This window comes from Oreochromis niloticus, linkage group LG14, assembly GCF_001858045.2.
Source record: "Oreochromis niloticus isolate F11D_XX linkage group LG14, O_niloticus_UMD_NMBU, whole genome shotgun sequence".
Lineage (NCBI taxonomy): Eukaryota > Metazoa > Chordata > Actinopteri > Cichliformes > Cichlidae > Oreochromis > Oreochromis niloticus.
In genome coordinates, this window is record NC_031979.2 from 30,270,648 (window position 1) to 30,291,678 (window position 21,031).

The 21,031-nt window shown below is 39.7% G+C and overlaps 3 protein-coding genes across 3 annotated transcripts; all 3 read left to right on the top strand.

The window, feature by feature from the left end:
• The first annotated feature begins 4,472 nt into the window (after positions 1-4,472).
• Positions 4,473-5,450, top strand: LOC109204957 (olfactory receptor 1-like). Its single transcript, XM_025897924.1, has one exon. It carries the CDS (start codon positions 4,473-4,475, stop codon positions 5,448-5,450), a length of 978 nt encoding a protein of 325 aa, XP_025753709.1.
• Positions 5,451-9,844: 4,394 nt separating this feature from the next.
• LOC109204956 (olfactory receptor 1-like) lies at positions 9,845-10,933 on the top strand. Its single transcript, XM_019367216.2, has one exon. It carries the CDS (start codon positions 9,956-9,958, stop codon positions 10,931-10,933), a length of 978 nt encoding a protein of 325 aa, XP_019222761.1. The 5' UTR covers positions 9,845-9,955.
• A 7,141-nt stretch (positions 10,934-18,074) lies between these two features.
• On the top strand, positions 18,075-19,980 carry LOC106098585 (olfactory receptor 51E2). The gene has a single exon (XM_019367215.2). The coding sequence runs from the start codon at positions 18,605-18,607 to the stop codon at positions 19,568-19,570; it is 966 nt and encodes a 321-aa protein (XP_019222760.1). The 5' UTR covers positions 18,075-18,604; the 3' UTR covers positions 19,571-19,980.
• Positions 19,981-21,031: the final 1,051 nt, after the last annotated feature.

Sequence of the window (21,031 nt, forward strand, 5' to 3'; positions counted from 1 at the left end):
GACATGCTGTGAAAGAGAGACAGAGATTAATAATAGATATGATTCAATGCAGAGAGGTCTATTAACACATAGTGAGTGAGAAAGGTGACTGGAAAGGAAAAACTGAAGGCTCTCCCTCCCATTCTACTTTTAAATACTCTTGGAACAACAAGTAAGCCTGCAATGAGAGAGCGAAGTGCTCTAATAGGGTGATATGGTGCTACAAGGTCATTAAGATAAGATGGGGCCTGATTATTTAAGACCTTGTATGTGAGGAGCAGGATTTTGAATTCAATTCTGGATTTAACAGGGAGCCAATGAAGGGAAGCCAAAACAGGAGAAATATGCTCTCTCTTTCTAGTCCCTGTCAGTACTCTTGCTGCAGCATTTTGGATTAACTGAAGGCTTTTCAGGGAGTTTTTAGGACATCCTGATAATAATGAATTACAGTAGTCCAGGCTAGAAGTAATAAATGCATCAACTAGTCTTTCAGCGTCACTCTGAGACAGGATATTTCTAATTTTAGAGATGTTGCGCAAGTGGAAGAAAGCAGTCTTACATATTTGTTTAATATGTGCATTGAAGGACATGTCTTGGTCAAAAATGACTCCAAGGTTCCTCACAGTGTTACTGGAGGCCAAGGTAATGCCATCCAGAGTAAGAATCTGGTTAGATACCATATTTCTAAGATTTTCAGGGCCGAGTACAATGACCTCAGTTTTATCCTCAGTTTTATCTGAATTAAGAAGCAGAAAGTTAGCGGCCATCCAGGTCTTTATGTCTTTAAGACATTCCTGCAGTTTAACTAATTGGTGTGTGTTATCTGGCTTCATGGACAGATAGAGCAGGGTGTCATCAGCATAGCAGTGAAAATGTATGCTATGTTTTCTAATGATACTGCCTAAGGGAAGCGTGTATAATGTAAACAGAATTGGTCCTAGCACTGAACCCTGTGGAACACCATAATTGACCTTAGTGTGTGGAGAGGACTCTCCATTTACATGCACAAATTGGAGTCTGTTGGATAGATATGATACAAACCACTGCAGCGCAGTACCTGAAATATCTACACCATGTTCTAATCGTGCTAAAAGAATATTATGGTCAAAAGTATCGAACGCTGCACTAAGGTCTAGCAGGACAAGAACAGATGTTGTATGTAAAAATAAAGAAAGAAAGAAAATAATTTAAAATTTTGCTGTCTTCCTCTGCTTGTCCACCACTGCTATGTCTGGTTGGTTAGCCATCACCAGTTTGTCTGCATGTATCTGGAAGTCCCACAGTATCTAAGCTCGTTCATTCTCAACCACCCTACAAGGCGTGTCCCAATTTGACCACTGGAAGTCCAGGCCAAACTCAGCAGATGTTCCTTTATACTATGTCGGCCACTTGGTTATGGTATTCCATGTATGCACTGCCTGCTAGCATTTTGTACCCTGCTGTTATGTGCTGGATTGTCTCTGGGGCATCTTTACACAGCCTGCACCTAAAGTCTTGCCTTGTGTGTTAAACCCCAGCCTCAATTGATCTTGTGCTGAGAGCTTGTTCCTGTGCTGCCATGATTAGTGCCTCTGTGCTGTCTTTCAGTCCAGATTTGTTCAGCCACTGGTAGGATATCTGGATGTCAGCCACGTCTTATACCTCCCCGTGGTACATTCGGTACAGGGGCCTGTCCTTCTACGATGGTTCTTCTCATTGTTGTTTCTCTTCTTTCTCAGGTTTCTGCTGCCTGAGGTATTTAGTACGTACATGGTCAGTTGTGGCCATCTTCCTGATGTACTCATGGATGTTTGTTGTCTCATCATAGACAGTGGATTTAACACTCACCAGTCCTTGGCCTCCTTCCTTCTGCTTAGTGTACAGTCTCGTGGTGCTGGATTTGGGTTAAAATCCAAGCTTCATTGACTTAATGTCAGTGGCTTTTATCTCCTTTGGCCGGTTTATTATGCCAGCATGGAACCTGATCACCGGCAGGATGTAGGCAGTAGCGGTTTTTGATACGGGCGACACGGGCGGTTGCCCGGGGCGGCATCGTGGTGGGGGGCGGCATCACGGGCATCGGCAAAAAACCCCCCAAAAAACAAAAAACAATTGCTCGTACTCATGCAGCCCCCGACGTCATGCCAGCGCATATTGGGAATGGCATAGGCACCGAGCGGTTTTCTATCGCCCATTTGCTGGGAGTAAAGGCGCCCTCCGTTTGCGAGGTGCGCCTGCTGCTTGCAGCACAGGGAGGAGAGGGCGGCGCGGCGGGGGATTCTCTGGCTGGCTGGAGCGGCATCTAATAATCAACTCGCAAAATAAAACAAAATAAAAACAAAACAACAAACCAACAAACACCAGACATTATGATACAGACTTATAATGTGCACCGGTGTTTTTTCGAAATTCAATACGCGAAAAGTGAGCGCGAGAGCCCTCGGTGCGCCTGCTCGCTGCTGAAGTCAAAGTAAACTTTATTGTCATCTCCGCTACATACAGTCCAGTATATAGAGAGACGAGACGACAAGGCTCCAGTTACAGCAGTGCAAGTAAACAAACAATATATATAAGAAGAGTAAGAAAATAAATATACACTTTAGGACTTGGGGTAAATGGATCAATGACAATTTAAAATTTATAATTTACAGTTTGATGATTTAAAGTCTCACACACAACCCGTCGAAAGGGGAGGGGCCGGCTGCTTCCAAATAGAGCACATTTCATTCATAATGATGTAAATCCAAGCCCATTATGTATTCATGATTTGAATCCTGGGTTGTGTGAAATCCCAGAAATACACCTTAGACCAAGCGAATCTGTGAACTAAGGTGTAGGTCTATTAGGTTATGTTGTGGTGATCCTCGGGTTGGGGGATTTGTGTTCATACTGGAGTGCAAAATTAAAACTAATGGAAGATGGACAAGAAAAGTTCAAAGCCATCAGATGCTCACTTTAGAAAAAATAGAAAAGAAGAGGAGGAGAAACGAGCAAAAGATACAGATAAGCAGATGTGTGATTGGATAATGGCAGGTCATCCTGAAACAATCAGAATCATACTTTATTAATCCCTAAGGAAATAATGTGGATTACAGTTGCTCCAATAAGAAATGGTAAAAATAGTAACAGTAACAGACTAAACTCCAAACAATACATTATGTTACAGATTTTAATATTAATGAGTCATTGTCAATTATTGATTTTGATTTGTCCTGTTCTCATTGTATGATGAATTATGATGGCTGTTTGGTAGCTGTTTGCATACAATGCATACTATCTCTCTCTTCATATGTGTGTGTGTGTGTGTGTGTCAGTATGGTTCCGACAACAGTTTTATGTTAATGTATAATCCTTAATGTGTTTGTGTGTGTGTGTGTGGGGGGGGGGGGCAGAGGGAGTGTTCGCCCGGGGCGCCAAACAGGCTAGGACCGCCACTGGATGTAGGTATTGATTACTTGGATCTTATTCTTACCATTCAGCTGACTACTCAGGACTTGCTTGACCTTCTGCAAGGATTTGGTGGTTGTGGGTTTCTTACCCATCTCTTTGTGGTTCCCATGTGCTTTTGGGATTCCTAGGTTAACCAAGAGGCCAGAATAGTATACAGAAACATCTGTGCCGAGTATGGTACAGATTTTATAATTCTTTTATTTGGTTTTAAAGACTTAAATGGTCTTGCCCAACACTATCTGTCTGAGCTACTGCACCTGCACACCCCTTCTTGGTCTCTCAGATCAGCTGACCAGTTGCTGTTGGATGTGCTGAGGACACATCAGAAGCTCCGGTGGGATCGGGCTTTTGCAGTTCTGGCTCCCAAATTCTGGAACACACTGCCATTACAAATTACAAAGTCTTTCCAACTTGATATCTTTCATTCTGGTCTGAAGACGCACCCTTTTGGTTTGGCTTTTAATGCCATATAGAAAGGCCAGTTTTATTTGGATTTTATTGTCTTTCTGATGCTGGTGTTGGATATTGTTTACTGTCATTGTATTTGATTTTATGTATTTTTATTTTTTTATTATTTTATTTTCAGCACTTTGGTCAGTGTTCAGTGTGAGTGCTTTATAAATAAAGTAGGCTTGGCTTGATCCACAGAGAATATAAAGTGAACCTATAGAACACCACCATCATGATCCCACACAAGAAGTCTTTTTAAGCAGAGAATCAGCAGGCAAGACAGCTGAGCTTTCTCCCATCCTGTATGAGAAAGGTACATATGAACTGAGCTAATTAAGTCTTTCTCATCCTTATGTTTATGTGCATAGTTAAAGATTTACAATAAAACGGAATATTTATTTTTCATATGCAAACATGATTAGATCTAAAGACTTTGATAAAGAAAAAGAATTGAAAAAGAATTTAAAAATAATAACAATAAGAATTAGTTGGATTAAATATTTGAGTTAATGCTGTACTGTATTGTAAATTTAATAGTGTAACTGATAAGGCTTAATGGTGGTTTCTCAAGCATTGTATGTTTAACAGTGTTTTACTCAAATTCTTGTTTCATCATGCCTGAGAGAAATCATAGCAGTGTGACTGAGTTTATCCTTACTGGATTTCCTGGACTTCATCAGGAGTACTATGGTCTTGTCTCAGCTCTATTGTTTTTTGTATATTTGGTAACGATGATAGCAAATGTTACAGTTATTTTTTTAATTGCAACCAACCGCAGCCTCCATAAGCCAATGTATTATATCATTTTAAATCTGAGTGTATGTGATATTCTCTTTAGCACAACCACTTTACCTAAGATCATAAGCAGATATTGGTTTCAGTCAGGAAGCATTTCATTTACTGCCTGTTTTATCCAAATGTACTTTGTTCACTATCTTGGTTCAGTCAATTCTTATATTCTCTTTCAGATGGCTTTAGATAGGTACTTGGCTATCTGCCTTCCTCTCAGATATTCACGTGTTCTTACAAAATCTAATATTTTAATTCTTAGTATTACTTCATGGATTATTGCCAAGGCATCCCCTTTAATGTCAGTTCTTAGAGCATATCCTCTTCCTTACTGTGCCTCAAACATAATCACTCACTGCTTCTGTGACCATATTGGTATAACAGTCCTGGCATGCACTGACAGGGCCCCTTATGCCATTCCTGCTTTTGTATTTGCAATGGTTACACTACTGGGGCCTCTGGCATTTATCATTTTCTCATACTGCTCTATAATTATAGCAGTGTATAAGATAGCAAATGTGCAAGGCCGCCTGAAATCATTGTCCACTTGTAGTACTCAGCTGATCATAATCTCCCTTTATTATTTACCCAGATGTTTTGTATATTTAGCCAGCAATGTTGGCATTACATTTAGTGCTGATGTGCGAATAGTGATCATCATGCTGTACAGCCTTGCCCCACCAATGATCAATCCACTCATCTACTGCTTAAGAGCAAAAGACATGAGAGACAGCTTGTTGAAACAATTCTGCAGAAGAACCGTTCCACGAAAACCACAGGTCGCAGCTATTAGTAACTCATAAGTAACATGTTTTTTCTCAGGCCTTAATTTATGTAATTCTAACACAGAGGTAAAAATATTCTTGAACTGAAGTAAGGAGCCCTTGCTCTTTTTTGTGAAGAAATGTGGCATATATTTGATGTTCAGTAAAATAGGTTCCTTGATATGGGCCAACACTCTCTTAAAAATATTTGTAAGAGTTTCCCAGCATGTGACTAAATATGTTAATTGCTTCTATTGACTCTAGAAATCACTGCTGAGATCAGTCAAGTTACCGTTGGAGTGCAAAAGTAGTTCTATATTGATAAAAAAGCCCATGCATTGAACTCACAGTATCTCACGCAGTTTTTCCATTTCATGTATTTGTGGCCCTACCAAATCTAAAATGCTTCTTACTTGCTTCTTGTTTATTAAAAGGATGTACATTCATTTTTATCTTTCCAAAATATATTTTTTTTTTCACAACTTTACAACTTCTCTACAGTCACAGCTGTCAAAATAAAAGAATAAATGCACAAATGATTAAAAAAACTTCACTCAGTGTCTATTTAATTCAGTATCCACGTGTTTTCTTATTTTTTCTATTTAATTCTTCATTTTTTTTATTCAATTTCTTTGTTTCTCATAACAACAAATTTTTCTACTGCAACTACAGAATAAAACCATTGAACTGTTTGTCAAAAAATGCAGTTAAAAATTATTTAAAAACAAAATGGCATTCATTCAAGATTATTATTTAATATTACATTCATCGGTCACTTCTTAGCATGGAGGAAGAATTTGGAATATAATCTGTTTTAAATTATGTAATAACAAAAATAGGTATGACAAGAAAAAAAACTATTATGAGTTCTTGAAATTATGTTGTCTTGTTGTATGCTCACAAAATAGAACAGCCTGGCTCGAGAAGGCATATTACTCAGTGTCTTTAGTTTTAGAGAGCTAATACTCACAGGATGCTGGCCTTCTCAGGGCTCTAGACTAACTTTTTGACATGGGCGCACCGGTACGCCTAACTTTAAAAATTTAGGCGTACCCGCACAAAAATTAGGCGCACTCAAATTTTTCAACCGCATCGCTTAACACCGCAGTTTTACATGTGCACTTTCTTTGGGGGGAAGTCCATACAGACAATATTCATTTCTAAATTATTAACTAACAAACTTGTGCTTAAATTGCTTTGTCAATATTGTAGAAAATGTTAAACTTAATCATCATCTTGGCTCCTCTGACGACCTGTTTGCTGCTGCCTGCTGCTGAAAGGCAGTGGGGAGAGGGCACACTTGGGCAGTGCATTTATTGCAGCATATGATGTGTTTTCTGGATACTTTGCTGTTTTTTCAGCATTCAAAGATTGATGGCACCGTGTCAGAGCTGGCTATGAATTTTAGATGGATCAGTCCTTAACTTAACACAAAAGTTATCAATAGTTCTTTTCATCTTTTCTTATTACCCACAGCTACATCCACTTCTGTCAGGCCTAGGCTGATCACTAGGGCTGGGTATCATCACTGATTTCTATAATCTATTCGATTCCGGTTCTCAAAGTCCTGATTCGATTCAATTTAGCCTCAGACAGTCAGAAATATTATAATTCTGATCATTTATCAGTACTGATACACATGAGACTTCATCAGAATTGTGAACATCACAGCAGATGCCTTTGTGTCAAAGTAACTGAGAATAAAACACAGAAAAACATGAAGGAGATTTTCCTGGTCTGGCTTTTTATAGCAGATAACCTTAAAAATATTTTGCAATATTCTGCAATTTTGCATAATTTTAAGAAGTTTAAATTTCTTCAGTATTGAACAGCAGAAATTAGGCTTTCTTGTCCGAGGTCATTTAAGTGAAAAAAAGAAAAAGAAAAGAAAAAGACAGCGGCTGACAGCGCTGTAAACAACGGTAGACTGGTGGGTAATAAGCGAATAGATAATGCAGAAAACAGAGATTTCAGACGGGAAACTGTTCTTGAAGTACAGGGAGAGAGAGAGAGAGAGCTCTGCATGAAGTGTGATTTTTATCGTGGTGGAAGCAAAACAGCAAAACTCAGATGGAATTCATGAAGACATTGATCAAATGTGAAGCGTAGTTTGCTGCTTCTTTTGCTGCTGGCTCGGCGAATTTTGGTTGGAGAGACAAAACCTGCAGCTCAGAATCAGCGCAAAAAAGACGGAAACACAGCGCGGACCCGACGCATCAGAATCGCTAAGCTCCGACAGCGTGTCCGTGTTCGGGCCGTGGGGTGAGAAAGCCGAGAAAGACAAAGCTGATTCTGATGCGTCGGGTCCGCTCTGTGTTTACGTCTTTGTGTGGAATCCGTTAATGAATTGATATCGCTTTATTCAAGCTACTCACCTCTCTCTTCCACCTGCACTTTCAACTGGACCACGGCCAATCAGAGAGGTCCCGCCCCTGACTATCTCTGATTGGTTTAGTCCACGATAGGGGCATAACGTGTGTCTGTTGTTGACCACATGGAGAGTTGCAGAGATTTTTTTTTTTTTTTTTGTTACCCGAAAATATTTGGTCCCACCGGTCCGACCAAATATCTTTCTAAATAGGGCTGCCACAAACGATTATTTTGATAGTCCACTAGTCCCCGATCATTTTTGCAATTAGTCGACTAGTCAGATCATGCATCCATTGGACATAAAACGTACAGTTTATAGCACCAGCATGCATCTGCTCTTATATAACTATCATCAGCTTACAGCTTGAAGTGTTAAGGTATGTGCTAACTAAAAATAAAGAGCAGATGATAGCTTATTAAACTTTTAATGAAATTTGCAAATTGTCTCAATGGAGTTTAATAAACTCAGCTGTCTTATCTTTGCTCCCTAAAATATAACACGACATTGGTGTAAATTCTCGACCATCTCACCTTCTGTTTAATCAGTTTTCTGTTTGACGTTTATTCAGCTGTGTGAAAACTATAACTCTAATCTCAGCCAAAAAGATTTACTCAGGAACAAATAAAACACTGAAAAAAGCCAAACAATAACATTTTTAAGTTATCTAAGTGACTTATATATCATGTTTAACCTGAGTAGCAAAAGACCGCGGGGGGTTGAAAACGATGTGGCGGGAGTTCGCTGTTCTCACCGGCTCCAGTGAGCCTTGAACTACCGGTCGCCTATCGAGCTAGTAGGTAACAGATGTCTCCGAAAACATCAGAGCACTTTTGCAAATATGTGATGTCTTGATAAATCGAGCAGATATTTGAAGTTAACACAGCTCCATTCTCGCCTGAAAATATCTTTAAAGTTTATTTTGTGACCCACAAAGAGTAATATGAAAACTAAGAAGCTGCCGCCATTGCTGGAAACTGGAATTGGCTGGGTCGCGCTATGAATTCTGGGATAGGTTGGGCCACGAAGGATACACCCAAGCCATCCTTTAAATCTGGTTAAAAGAGGGACGCATTTGTCAGCCACATTTGGAGGAGTCTTTGAATTTGGACAGCCTTTGTTGCGTCGCCGTAACGTAATCTGCCTACAAATGCGGCCTCCGAAGGATGCGGCCCCTGAATTTGGACACAGCTACGATACCGGAAACGGCTTCTTTTTCTTCTTCTTTGGCGTTTAACGGCAGCTGGCATCCTTGTAGATGCATTGCTGCCATCTTCTGTTCCAGTCTGTTGTTACATTCTTAAATCCTACTACTTATTCCTGCGTCTTTCAGGATCTTACAAAGCTTCAAACGACGTGTTGACAATTAGTACTATTTGATAGTCGACGTAATCGTGACAGCACTACTTCTAAAACAAGAAATGTGAGTTTCTGAAAAAATAAAGTACATTCTTAAATGGTTTTTAACTTTTGAAAATATTTTGTTTATAAATTCCATACTCACCAACTTGGTACCTGATCTTTATTACACTACATTTAAAAAAGAAAAAGAAAACTATAATATGTGTATTTAAGCACGTCACACAATCAAAACTTCAAGCAGGTACACTGTTTATTCTGCTTATGTTAGGAGTGATAAGGTCTTTCTCTTTTCTTAAAAAACATAACTAGAAAGAAAAAAAGAAAGAAATTTCAACTAATGTGGCTCTCATTGACTGGCTTAGTGAATACTGAGTACTCACTGATCCACAGAGAATACAAAGTGAACCTATAGAACACCACCATCATGATCCCACACTGCAAGAAGTCCTTTTTAAGCAGAGAATCAGCAGGCATGACAGCGGCGCTTTCTCCCATCCTGTATGAGAAAGGTACATATAAACTGAACTAATTAAGTCTTTCTCATCCTTATGTTCATGAGCATAGTTAAAGATTTACAATAACACGGAATGTTTATTTTTCACATGCAAACATGATTAGATCAAAAGGCTCTGGTAAAGAACTAAAAAATTAAAAATAATATAAAAAATATTAACAATAACAGTTAGTTGGATTAAATATTTGAGTTAATGCTGTACTGCATTGTAAATTTAACATTGTGTAATTGATGAGGCCTACCTGTCATTTCTCAAGCATTGTATGTTTAACAGTGTTTTAACCAAATTTCTGCTCTGTCATGCCTGAAAGAAATCATAGCGTTCTAACTGAGTTTGTCCTTACTGGATTCCCTGGACTTCATCAGGAGTACTATGGTCTTGTCTCAGCTCTATTGTTTTTTGTATATTTGGTAACTATGATAGCAAATGTTACAGTTGTTTTTTTAATTGCAACCAACCGCAGCCTCCATAAGACAATGTATTATATCATTTTAAATCTGAGTGTATGTGATATTCTCTTTAGCACAACCACTTTACCTAAGATCATAAGCAGATATTGGTTTCAATCGGGTAGCATTTCATTTACTGGCTGTTTTATCCAAATGTACTTTGTTCACTATCTCGGTACAGTTAATTCTTATATTCTCTTTCAGATGGCTTTAGATAGGTACTTGGCTATCTGCCATCCTCTCAGATATTCACGTGTTCTTACAAAATCTAATATTTTAATTCTTAGTATTACTGCATGGATTATTGCCAAGGCATGTCCTTTAATGATGGTTATTAGAGCATATCCTCTTCCTTACTGTGCCTCAAACATAATCACTCACTGCTTCTGTGACCATATTGGTATAACAGTCCTGGCATGCACTGACAGGGCCCCTTATTCCATCCCTGCTTTTGTATTTGCAATGGTTGCCCTACTGGGGCCTCTGGCATTTATCATTTTCTCATACTGCTCTATAATTATAGCAGTGTATAAGATAGCAAATGTGCAAGGTCGCCTGAAATCATTGTCCACTTGTAGTACTCAGCTGATAATAATATCCCTCTATTTTTTACCCAGATGTTTTGTATATTTAGCCAGCAATGTTGGCATTACATTTAGTGCTGATGTGCGAATAGTGATCATCATGCTGTACAGCCTTGCCCCACCAATGATCAATCCACTCATATACTGCTTAAGAGCAAAAGACATGAGAGAAAGCTTGTTGAAACAATTCTGCAAAAAAAACATTCCACAAAAAGCTGAGGTTGCAGCTATTAGCAACTCATAAGAAACATCACCTTAACATGCTTTAAATTGTCCTATTCTAATGGGGAGGCAAAGAGATTCTTCCATTTCATTAAGGAGTCTTTTGCTGGATTAGTGTATAGAAAAGTGTTATATTTTCAGTGGTACCCCTCGCAGGGTACAGAGGTGATACTTCCTGGCATGTGACTTAAATTATTTATTGCTTCTACTGAATCCAGAAAATAATCTCAGAGCATAAAGGAGTTCTATTTAATCAAATTGGCAGTTTATGATATGATATGATATGATATGATATACCTTTATTAGTCCCACAAGGGGAAATTTCATAAGGCTGCCGACCTATTGCATGCAATGGCGGCGCCATCTTACCCTCCGACCATACATACATTGAAGTTTAACATTAAATTCTTTAGTTTTCCTTTTTAATTTGAAAAACCCACAATAACAAGAACTTTAATACCAAGGTGTGTGTTTTATTTTTTCTGTTTTGGAGATTCTTCACTTTGTTTATTGCTTTTTGTAAGGAAAAATTGTATTGGAATGTAATTATAGAAGAAATGAATTGTAGTGTTTGTTAAATCATTTGAAACTGGTATACAACTTTGAATAAATTAGCGTGGAAAATGCATCATTTCTATTATTTACCATGATATTTTTGTTTTATGTTACAAATAATGATGCAGCTTAATCATCAGTTATAACAAATTTTGCTAATATATGTATGTGTGAATGATTTCAAAATTTCATTCCAATTAAATTTAAAATTCCCCCTTTAGCGCCATCCCTTTTACACCTACAGTTGACATGAAGTGAGAATAGAAATCAACACAGTGTTCTTAGAAACTTGAATTGAAGTGTTTGAAAATGTGTAAGGATTTTCAAACACCAGAGGACACTCTGGTGGTGACCCTGTGGAGGTAACTACAGCATCTGAAAGACGGTCATTTACACAAGCCCTTTGATGTCTCTCAGTCACGAATTCATAATTCAACTCTGTAAGAAAAAAAAACTAAATAAAAGAAAAAAAAATTCCTGAAGCAACTTTAAGGAAAGTTCATAGTGTTATTTGAGGAAAAGAGCTTTGCATCATGCATGTCTCTCTTTATCTGATAAGCAAATTTGCATATTATAGATTAGTGCAGTGGTTCCCAAACTTTTTTTGCCAGGCCCCCCTTTTTTACAAGAAAAATGTTCGCGCCCCCCCCCCCACCACCTAACCCCCCCGCACAAACACATCCTCCAAACACACACACCCATATTTTGTTTACAAACTCCATTGCAGTTTATTTCACACCTCAAACATTTAGTAAACAATTAAGCAAATACAAGTAAACGGCAATAAATTACAGGTAGTAATGAAATATACTACTAACTCTTTTACGCTACGTCCACACCTACACGGGTTTTTTTGCAAACGCAGCTGTTTCTATGCGTTTGTGCTTTTCGTCAACACGTAAACGGCGTTGCGATTCACCGAAAACGGAGATTATTTAAAACTCCTTTGTGGACGAGGATTACAGAGTTCGTCACGCAACGTCAAAGGTATGTGCCTCTTTTCACGTCACGCTGTGCGCCACGTTATTGTTTACATGAGATGAATTGCAGAATGGCAGATAGAGACAAAATACTGTTACTGTTAATCTGACTATCTTCAGGTTTTACAGCTTACATATACACACGCAGTTACTGTCCCTCCATTTAAAAAGGCAGAGGCGTCAAGGTGTAATTATTTTACATGTAGTTGTTTTTTTTTCCTGTGTAATAATATTCAACATTGCTATCAATACATTTTTCAAAAAAATGTCTCTCTGTGCAAAATGGGTTTAAACACATAAACAGCTGTGGGATACTGTTTGTCCGTGATTTGAACCGGGGGAACAAATTATGGCAGGATCAGCCTGATATTATTTGTATCCCACTGTAACTTTACTGTATAATGAGTTAACATGTCCAAAATGTCAGGAGTAGTTATTACAAGAAGTGTTTGTGAACTAAAAATCAAGAATGTGGGATACTGTTTGTCCGTGATTTTGCTCCCGAAGCAGGGAAAACTAATTTTGCAGGGGAGACCTACCTTGGCACTTGTGCAGGTGAAGCCAAAGGGAAGATATGCTTCACCATATTTTCCTGTCTTTGGCTTGGAAGGAAGTTGGTTTGGAAACATATTTGGCGATGCTTCATCTCCTGCTTTGCGTTTATGTGGGAGCCCCGTCAAAAACCTGTCCACAGTGTCCAAGCGCTCTTTTTTTTTTTCTTTTCATACCGCGCCCCCGCAATGGCTCTGCGCCCCCCCCCCCCCCCCCCCCCTGGGGGCGGGCCCCACACTATGGGAACCTCTGGATTAGTAAATGTTATTCTGAATTTATTTTATTTCCAAAGCACCATAAATTTTAGAAAATGACTTTAAACACCTCCACAGACTTTTTCTACTGTGAATTGTTTGTCTTCTATTAGCACTTTCATTTTGGGAAAGTCTTAAATCAGTCCTCATTCAGAATAAGAACATGAACTTGAGCTCTATTAACATTTAACCACATCAAATTTACCATTGCAGTGAGGCTGGGAAAATAGCATGAACCCCTGCAGAGGGCATCGCTCCATCACAGGAATAACAGAGAGACAGACAATCAAACACTCACTATCACATCCTACAGCCATAACCACTGAATTCATTCTCGTTTCATATTAAATATCCATCTCTACAACTGCCCACTCTCATCTAAATAACATCTTGAGACTCCAGCCTCATACCTCCATCCTGCACTACTGTAAAGCTGTCCAGTTTTGTCTGCCTATTAAAGCTCTGGACATGTTGCAGTTTGTTCAAAACTCAGTTGCAGAGTTCTTACCCACACTAAGTGCTGCAAACATATCACCCCCTCACTTATACACTTCCATTGGCTCTATTGCTTCTCAGTGATCTGATCTTCTCCACTGTATTCCATCTTGGATCCTTCGTTTCACACATAAAGGAACTATCCATACGTCACACCAGACTATCGTCATTTAGGGACAGAGCCTTCATTGCTGTTGCCCTCATTCTCTCAAACAGGCTCCCTGTGAGAATTGTAATGCCCTGTCTCTGGTCATTTTCTAAAAACTGTTGAAATGCCACCTATTCACTGATGCCTTTGGCCTTTGAGATTTTTGTTTTAATCAAACTTAGGCTTCTTAAAATGTGCTATATAAATCTGATGTATTATTATAATTTATTAAATGCATCTGTCAATATGTCTTTGGACTGTAGCAAGAAATCAGAACACTCAGAGAAGACACACACAGACACAGGGAAAACTAAGCACTTCTCAGTGTAAAGCAACCATGCTTACTAACTGAACCTATGTGCTGTCTGTAAAAACAAGACTCAGGTCTGTCTCATTGTCAGATCTACAAGTGTATGATAGCTCAGTTGCACACTGTGATGGGGCGTGGTCTGCGGTGTCGCTGCAGGGGAGGCGGATGCACCTGAGTGGCATCCGCAATCACGCCTTGTTGGGTTTAAAGTGTGAACTGGTTCCTGTCATGGTGTTGTTGTTGTCAGTGTGTAGCTGCGAGCAGCAAAGCTGCAGTCATCTGGAGTGTACAGCAACCGTAGTAATAAAAGATGCTGAAAAGCATGAAACCGTCATCGGGTCTGCTGTGGTTTTGTTACAGTGGTGTCAGAACCCAGGAGGGGGACACAGCAGACTCAGGACCGGGCCAGCCAGGGATGGAGCTGGCCAAAATGGGCCACCGGGAGCAGGACTGATCTGACCACCGGGTGCAGCTGATCACGAGTCTGGCAGCTCATGTTGGTTCCTGGCCAACACTGCCACCACCCCCACCGGCAACCCTCGATTGCACTGGAACTGAGGCCCGGACTAGTGGGTGAAGGCAGCCAGGATTCAGCCTGCCTCTGCATCCATCCCCACACCTCGGGTGAGAGTGGCTGGTGCCCGGCAGGGGCCTGCACCTATTCCTGGATCTTCAGTGGAGAAGATCCACTGAGCAACTGCTGGGCCCACCACCAGCCCTGAGGGACCTCACCAGCCAGAGGTGGAGGACGAGGCGCACGAGGGACCTCATCAGCCAGAGACGTAGTTCAATTCAATTCAATTCAATTTTATTTATATAGCGCCAAATCACAACAAAAGTCGCCTCAAGGCGCTTTATATTGTACAGTAGATAGCACAATAATAAATACAGAGAAAAACCCAACAATCATATGACCCCCTATGAGCAAGCACTTTGGCGACAGTGGGAAGGAAAAACTCCCTTTTAACAGGAAGAAACCTCCGGCAGAACCAGGCTCAGGGAGGGGCGGCCATCTGCTGCGACCGGTTGGGGTGAAAGAAGGAAAACAGGATGAAAGACATGCTGTGGAAGAGAGACAGAGATTAATAACAGATATGATTCGATGCAGAGAGGTCTATTAGCACATAGTGAGTGAGAAAGGTGACTGGAAGGGAAAAACTCAATGCATCATGGGAATCCCCGGCAGCCTACGTCTATTGCAGCATAACTAAGGGAGGATTCAGGGTCACCTGGTCCAGCCCTAACTATATGCTTTAGCAAAAAGGAAAGTTTTAAGCCTAATCTTGAAAGTAGAGATAGTGTCTGTCTCCCGAATCCAAACTGGAAGTTGGTTCCACAGAAGAGGGGCCTGAAAACTGAAGGCTCTGCCTCCCATTCTACTTTTAAATACTCTAGGAACAACAAGTAGGCCTGCAGTGCAAGAGCGAAGTGCTCTAATAGGGTGATATGGTACTACAAGGTCATTAAGATAAGATGGGGCCTGATTATTTAAGACCTTGTATGTGAGGAGCAGGATTTTGAATTCAATTCAAGGGGCACGAGGGTCCTGGCAAGCTTGAGTTTGGTGTGCTGGCTAGACCGGCCTAAGGTCAGCACGTTGAGTGGTCCTGTGCGCCGGCCATATGCCAAGCCGCCTGGGAGCTTCCACTCACATCCACGCCTCCTGCGCCAAATGTCCGTCGAGCTGCCTGTGAGCCCTGGCTCACGGCTGCGATTGCTACGCCACTGCCACTTGCCACATGGGTGGCCCCCAGACAAGCTGCGTGGTTGCTGCTGGACACATAGGCAGCCCTGGAACCACCTCGTCTGACACCTCCCTGTCGTTGGCTCAGGGGATTTAGGGGGCGCCAGTTTTGACACCTAAATCGGGCCATTTCTGTTGATGATTTAACTTCTACTTCGCTGAGCATGGCGCTATTTAATGCCCGATCAATGACAAATAAAACATTCTTGTTGAATGATTTTATTCTTTCCAAAAAACTGGATTTCTTATTTCTAACTGAAACCTGACAGCGCAATGGTGACTACTCATCCCTCATCGAACTTTGCCCAGGCGGGTACTCCTTCATCAGCCGGCCTCAGGCGTCCGGTTGAGGAAGTCGGTGTTTGGAAGCCGGTTTCACTGTCGCTCAGTAATGGTCGGACATTTTTCATCATTTAAATTACAGCTGGTTAAAATTGGAAATAAAGATCCACTTTACTGTGATGTAGTGTATCGTCCACCTGCATAAATGGTCAATTTTTAAAGGAGTTCATTGACTTTTTATCCTCCACCTTGAAGCTGTCCAGACTGGTTATAGTCGGGGATTTTAATATACACATTGATGATGACTCTGACCTCTTTGCACAGCATATGTCTGGCCCAACACACACCAAAGGACACACACTGGAACTTGTTTTTACCTTACGATTAACCATTGATTTTATTAGTTCTGGGGACATTTTTACTTCGGACCATTGTTGTATTCTTTTTAACTTGTCTTTCCATCTGTCTCTCTCTCCTGTTTGACATGTGGTTAGATCTCGCATCTTAAATTCCTCTACTGCTGCTAAATTTTCTGATGTTTTTAATTTATTTTTACCTTCCTATAACAATGTTGATTTATTAACAAACCTTTTTAATAATCATCGTCTTTCTATCTTAGACTATGTTTGTCCTGTGAAAACCAGACTAGCTCCTGTTTCAAAGTCGTCCCCCTGGATAAATGACAGCATTCGCTGTTTAAAGCGTTCCTGTTGTAAAGTTGAGCGTTTGAGGAGGAAAACTCGTTTACATGTTCATCACCTTCATTTAAAGGACCTTTTAGTTTCTTTTAACACTTCAGTTCGAGATGCGAGGGCTGCCTATTTCTCAGACGTCTCAAAGAGCAGAGGTAACCCCAAGGTTTTTGCTGTGTTTACTCCCTCTTCAGCACCTTCTTAGCAATTTTAAGGACATTTCGTATCACTGCTATGCAGATGATATTCAGTTATATATCTCCTTTAAGCCACATAATGTTTCCAAACTACAGATCTTGGATAGGTGCATAGATTCCATTAGAGGTTGGATGGCTGATAATTTTCTTCAACTTAACGAGGAGAAAACTGAGGTCCTTCTTTGTGCTCCCGATAAATTTGTGTCCTTGGTAGTGGAAAATTTAGGCCCTCTTGCTTTATTTGCCAAATCTTCTATTAGGAATCTTGGTGTTACTTTTGACCCAGCTTTGACGTTGGACGCTCATGTTAAATCTCTGGTCTGCTCCTGTTTTTACCATTTAAGAAACATTGCTAAGCTGAGTCCTATTGTGTCACGCTCTGACCTGGAAATGATCATTCATGCATTTGTTTCATCTCGTTTGGACTATTGTAATTCCGTGTTCACCTGTTTATGTAATTCCTCCTTGGAACATCTGCAGGGTGTTCAGAATGCTGCCCCAAGGCTTTTGACCAAGTCTTCCAACTACTCCCATGCCACACCCCTCCTGATCCAGCTGCACTGGCTCCCCATAAAATTCAGAGTCCACTTTAAGATTATGATTTTGACATTCAGGGCTCTGCATGGACAAGCACCAACATACATCAGTGATCTTTTACATCCTTACATCCCCAGCAGGTCCCTGAGGTCATGTGATCAGGGCTTGCTCGTTGTCCAGCACACAAGGCTGAAAACAAAAGGTGACAGAGCTTTTAACTAACTAACTAACTAACCATGGCGCCCAGACTTTGGAACTCTCTCCCATCGAGTTTGAGATCTGTGGACTCAGTCACTTGTTTTAAAAAACAGTTAAAAACTCATCTTTTTAAACTTGCTTTTGGCTGATTTTAGTTTTTATGTTTTAGCTTCTGTGAAGCACTTTGTGATTCTATCTTGAAAGGTGCTATATAAATAAAATTTTAGTGACTTACTTTACTTATGTACACTCTTGTTTAGTACAAATTTCTCCAGACTTCAGTTATTGGCACATAATTTTGCAGCCAATGCACTCCCAAATCTTCAGGAAACAGCACTTGGGAAATTTTTGACCAAAAATAATTCATTACAAGCTAGCTTGGCAGGAAGAGAGAATGATGTGCTGAAGGGTATCCATTGAGGATACAGCAGGTCAGATCCTATAAAAGATGGATGCTGCCTACCACCCAGACACTGTTTTGAATATAGAGCTGCAATCAGAAGCAAAAGCCATACTCAAAGTATGTAACAGAGATCATTTAATTAATTGCATCAGGGTTTTTTTTTCTAAGACAACCTTTTAATAGCTATTTTGAATGATTTCTGGAAAATTATTAATGTATAAATGTTATAGTGCATGTTGGTAGTATATTCTCATATCAATATCTCAAAGCTCTAATCGGTGCTTTTGCCTTTGAGGTTTGTAATTTATGTCTTTGCTCTGATAAAATTGAATTTGTTACTGAAACTATGATCACCAATGTTACAAGGATGAAAAGCTTCTTCATCCTCGGATTTCCTGGACTTTCACCACAGTATTATGGAACCATATCAACTTTTCTTTTATTTGTTTACCTAGCCATTGCAGTGGGGAACATTTTCATTTTATCATTTGTTGCCTATGAAAAGTCCCTGCAAAAGCCAACATATCTGGTCTTTTGTCACCTGGCCCTGAACGACTTAACATTTGGCACTGTGACACTGCCAAAAATTATGTCAAAATATTGGTTTGACAATAGTTTTATTTCATTTTATGGCTGTTTTACGCAAATGTTCTTTGTTCATTATTTGGGATCGGTAACATCTTTCATCTTGCTGGTAATGGCTCTTGATAGATTTGTTGCAATATGTATTCCTCTTCGTTACCCTGTTCTAATTACAAACAATGTCATATCTGTGTTGTGTGGGTTTGCTTGGTTCATACCTCTGCCTTTGATGATAGCTGTTGTACTCCATGCCCTAACTTTGCCTTTCTGTAAATCAAACATCATTGTTCAGTGCTACTGTGACCACATATCCATAATAAGCCAGGCATGTGGAGACGATGTTAGAATTGTTGTAGTCACTTCACTCTGTTTAGCCATGTTTTGTCTTTTGCTTCCTCTTGCATTCATTTTGTTTTCCTACATTTCTATTATTGTGGTTATTATGAAAATGTCCAGTTCTGCAGGGCGCAAAAGAACCTTATCCACTTGTACTTCACAAATATTCATCACATGTCTTTTTTATCTACCCAGATGTTTTGTTTATGTGGCTAATGCTGTTGGATTTTCTTTCAGCTTAGATGTCCGCATTGGGTTGATATTGCTGTACAGTCTTTTTCCTGCTGCTGTTAATCCAGTCATATACTGTTTTAAGACTCACGACATTAAACACATGCTGATGAAGAAGCTGAAGAAAACTAAAATTGGATTACAGATAAAGCTTTCCCTTTAATATGTTACTCTGAGAAGTGAGTCAATACGTCAAAAGCAGGATATATCTTTCTTGGACACTTTTATGAAAGTAAAGACTACCTGATTTTCACAATGTTATTTTATTTGCATATATTTTGTACATAATTATAGGAAACTATACTGAAAAATGTCACTTCTCTTGTAAGGGTTAATGTTCAAAATCTGTAAAAGTATGAAAGTATGCCATTTACCCACATTATTAAACATCAATGAAATTAATCAAATGAATCAAATGTTGCTGTTACTGTATATACTGTATCAGGGTGGCTTTTGTTGATGCTGTTTTTGTGAACCTGTGACTACAATTACACATTTGCATGTAGCCACCACACATTTTTTTAACTTAACTTGTGTTTGTTTTGTTTTTCAAGTCAAGCTTTCATTACTATTCTGTCATCTAATATTTAAAATATGTTTAAGATAGATAAGATAAGAACAACTTTATTTATCCCGAGGGAAATTCTTTTGTCACGTACATGCTCAAAGCAGCAGGAGAGACAGAGGAGCAGATGAAATAGATATAAGATATACAATATATACAATAAGTATAGTGTACAGTAATATACAGTAATATAGTAATATAGTAATATACAGTAGGATAGTGCATGGTGTCGGATAACTCTAACAGGTAATATACATAGCTATATCCTGGTGAATAAATAACTAACTATCAGTGCAGGCGGTTCTAGAAAGTGACAAAGTATTGTGCAATAGAATAAAGGGAGTAGCAGCATATGATGGGGGGATGAAAACAATATTCAATAAGTACCTTTGGGTAATATTGCACGGTCTGGGAGGGAACAGAATAATATAGGTAATCGTCTTAGGAGAATCACCTACAGAATGAGGAAGAGTTAAACAGTCTTATTGCCACCGACCGGTACAAAGGATTTCCTGTGGCGGTCAGTTCTGCATTTCGGGGCAATGAGTCTTTTGCTGCGTTTGCTCCGATGGTCCATCATGGGGGAGTGCATGGGGTGGGAGGGATTGTCCATGATAGAAAGAAGCTTTTTTAGCATTCTCCTCTCAGACACCTCCTCCAGGTTCTCAAGTCTGACACCCAGGACAGAACCAGCCTTTCTAATCAGTTTGTTCAGCCTGTTGGCATCAGCTGTCTTCACCCCACTTCCCCAGCACACAGCTGCAAAGAACACGACGCTCTCCACCACCAAGTGATAGAACATGGTCAGCATTTTCCTACCAACATTGAAGGACCTGAGCCGCCTCAGTAGGAAAAGCCGACTCTGCCCTTTTTTGAAGATAGCATTGGTGTTCTTGGTCCAGTCCAGTTTAATTAACGTGTAACTTATTAACGTGTAATTTAATTACATTTTAATTTTAATTACATTTTAATAATTTGTATTTCACCAAGGAGCCTTTTACTGGGTTAGTGTATAGAAATATGGCATATAGTTGATGTTCAGTGGTATATCTTTCAGGG

Bases quoted from the DNA above. Each gene is read 5' to 3' on its own strand.
- LOC109204957 (XM_025897924.1), top strand. From the start codon at position 4,473: ATGCCTGAGAGAAATCATAGCAGTGTGACTGAGTTTATCCTTACTGGA.
- LOC109204956 (XM_019367216.2), top strand. From the start codon at position 9,956: ATGCCTGAAAGAAATCATAGCGTTCTAACTGAGTTTGTCCTTACTGGA.
- LOC106098585 (XM_019367215.2), top strand. From the start codon at position 18,605: ATGATCACCAATGTTACAAGGATGAAAAGCTTCTTCATCCTCGGATTT.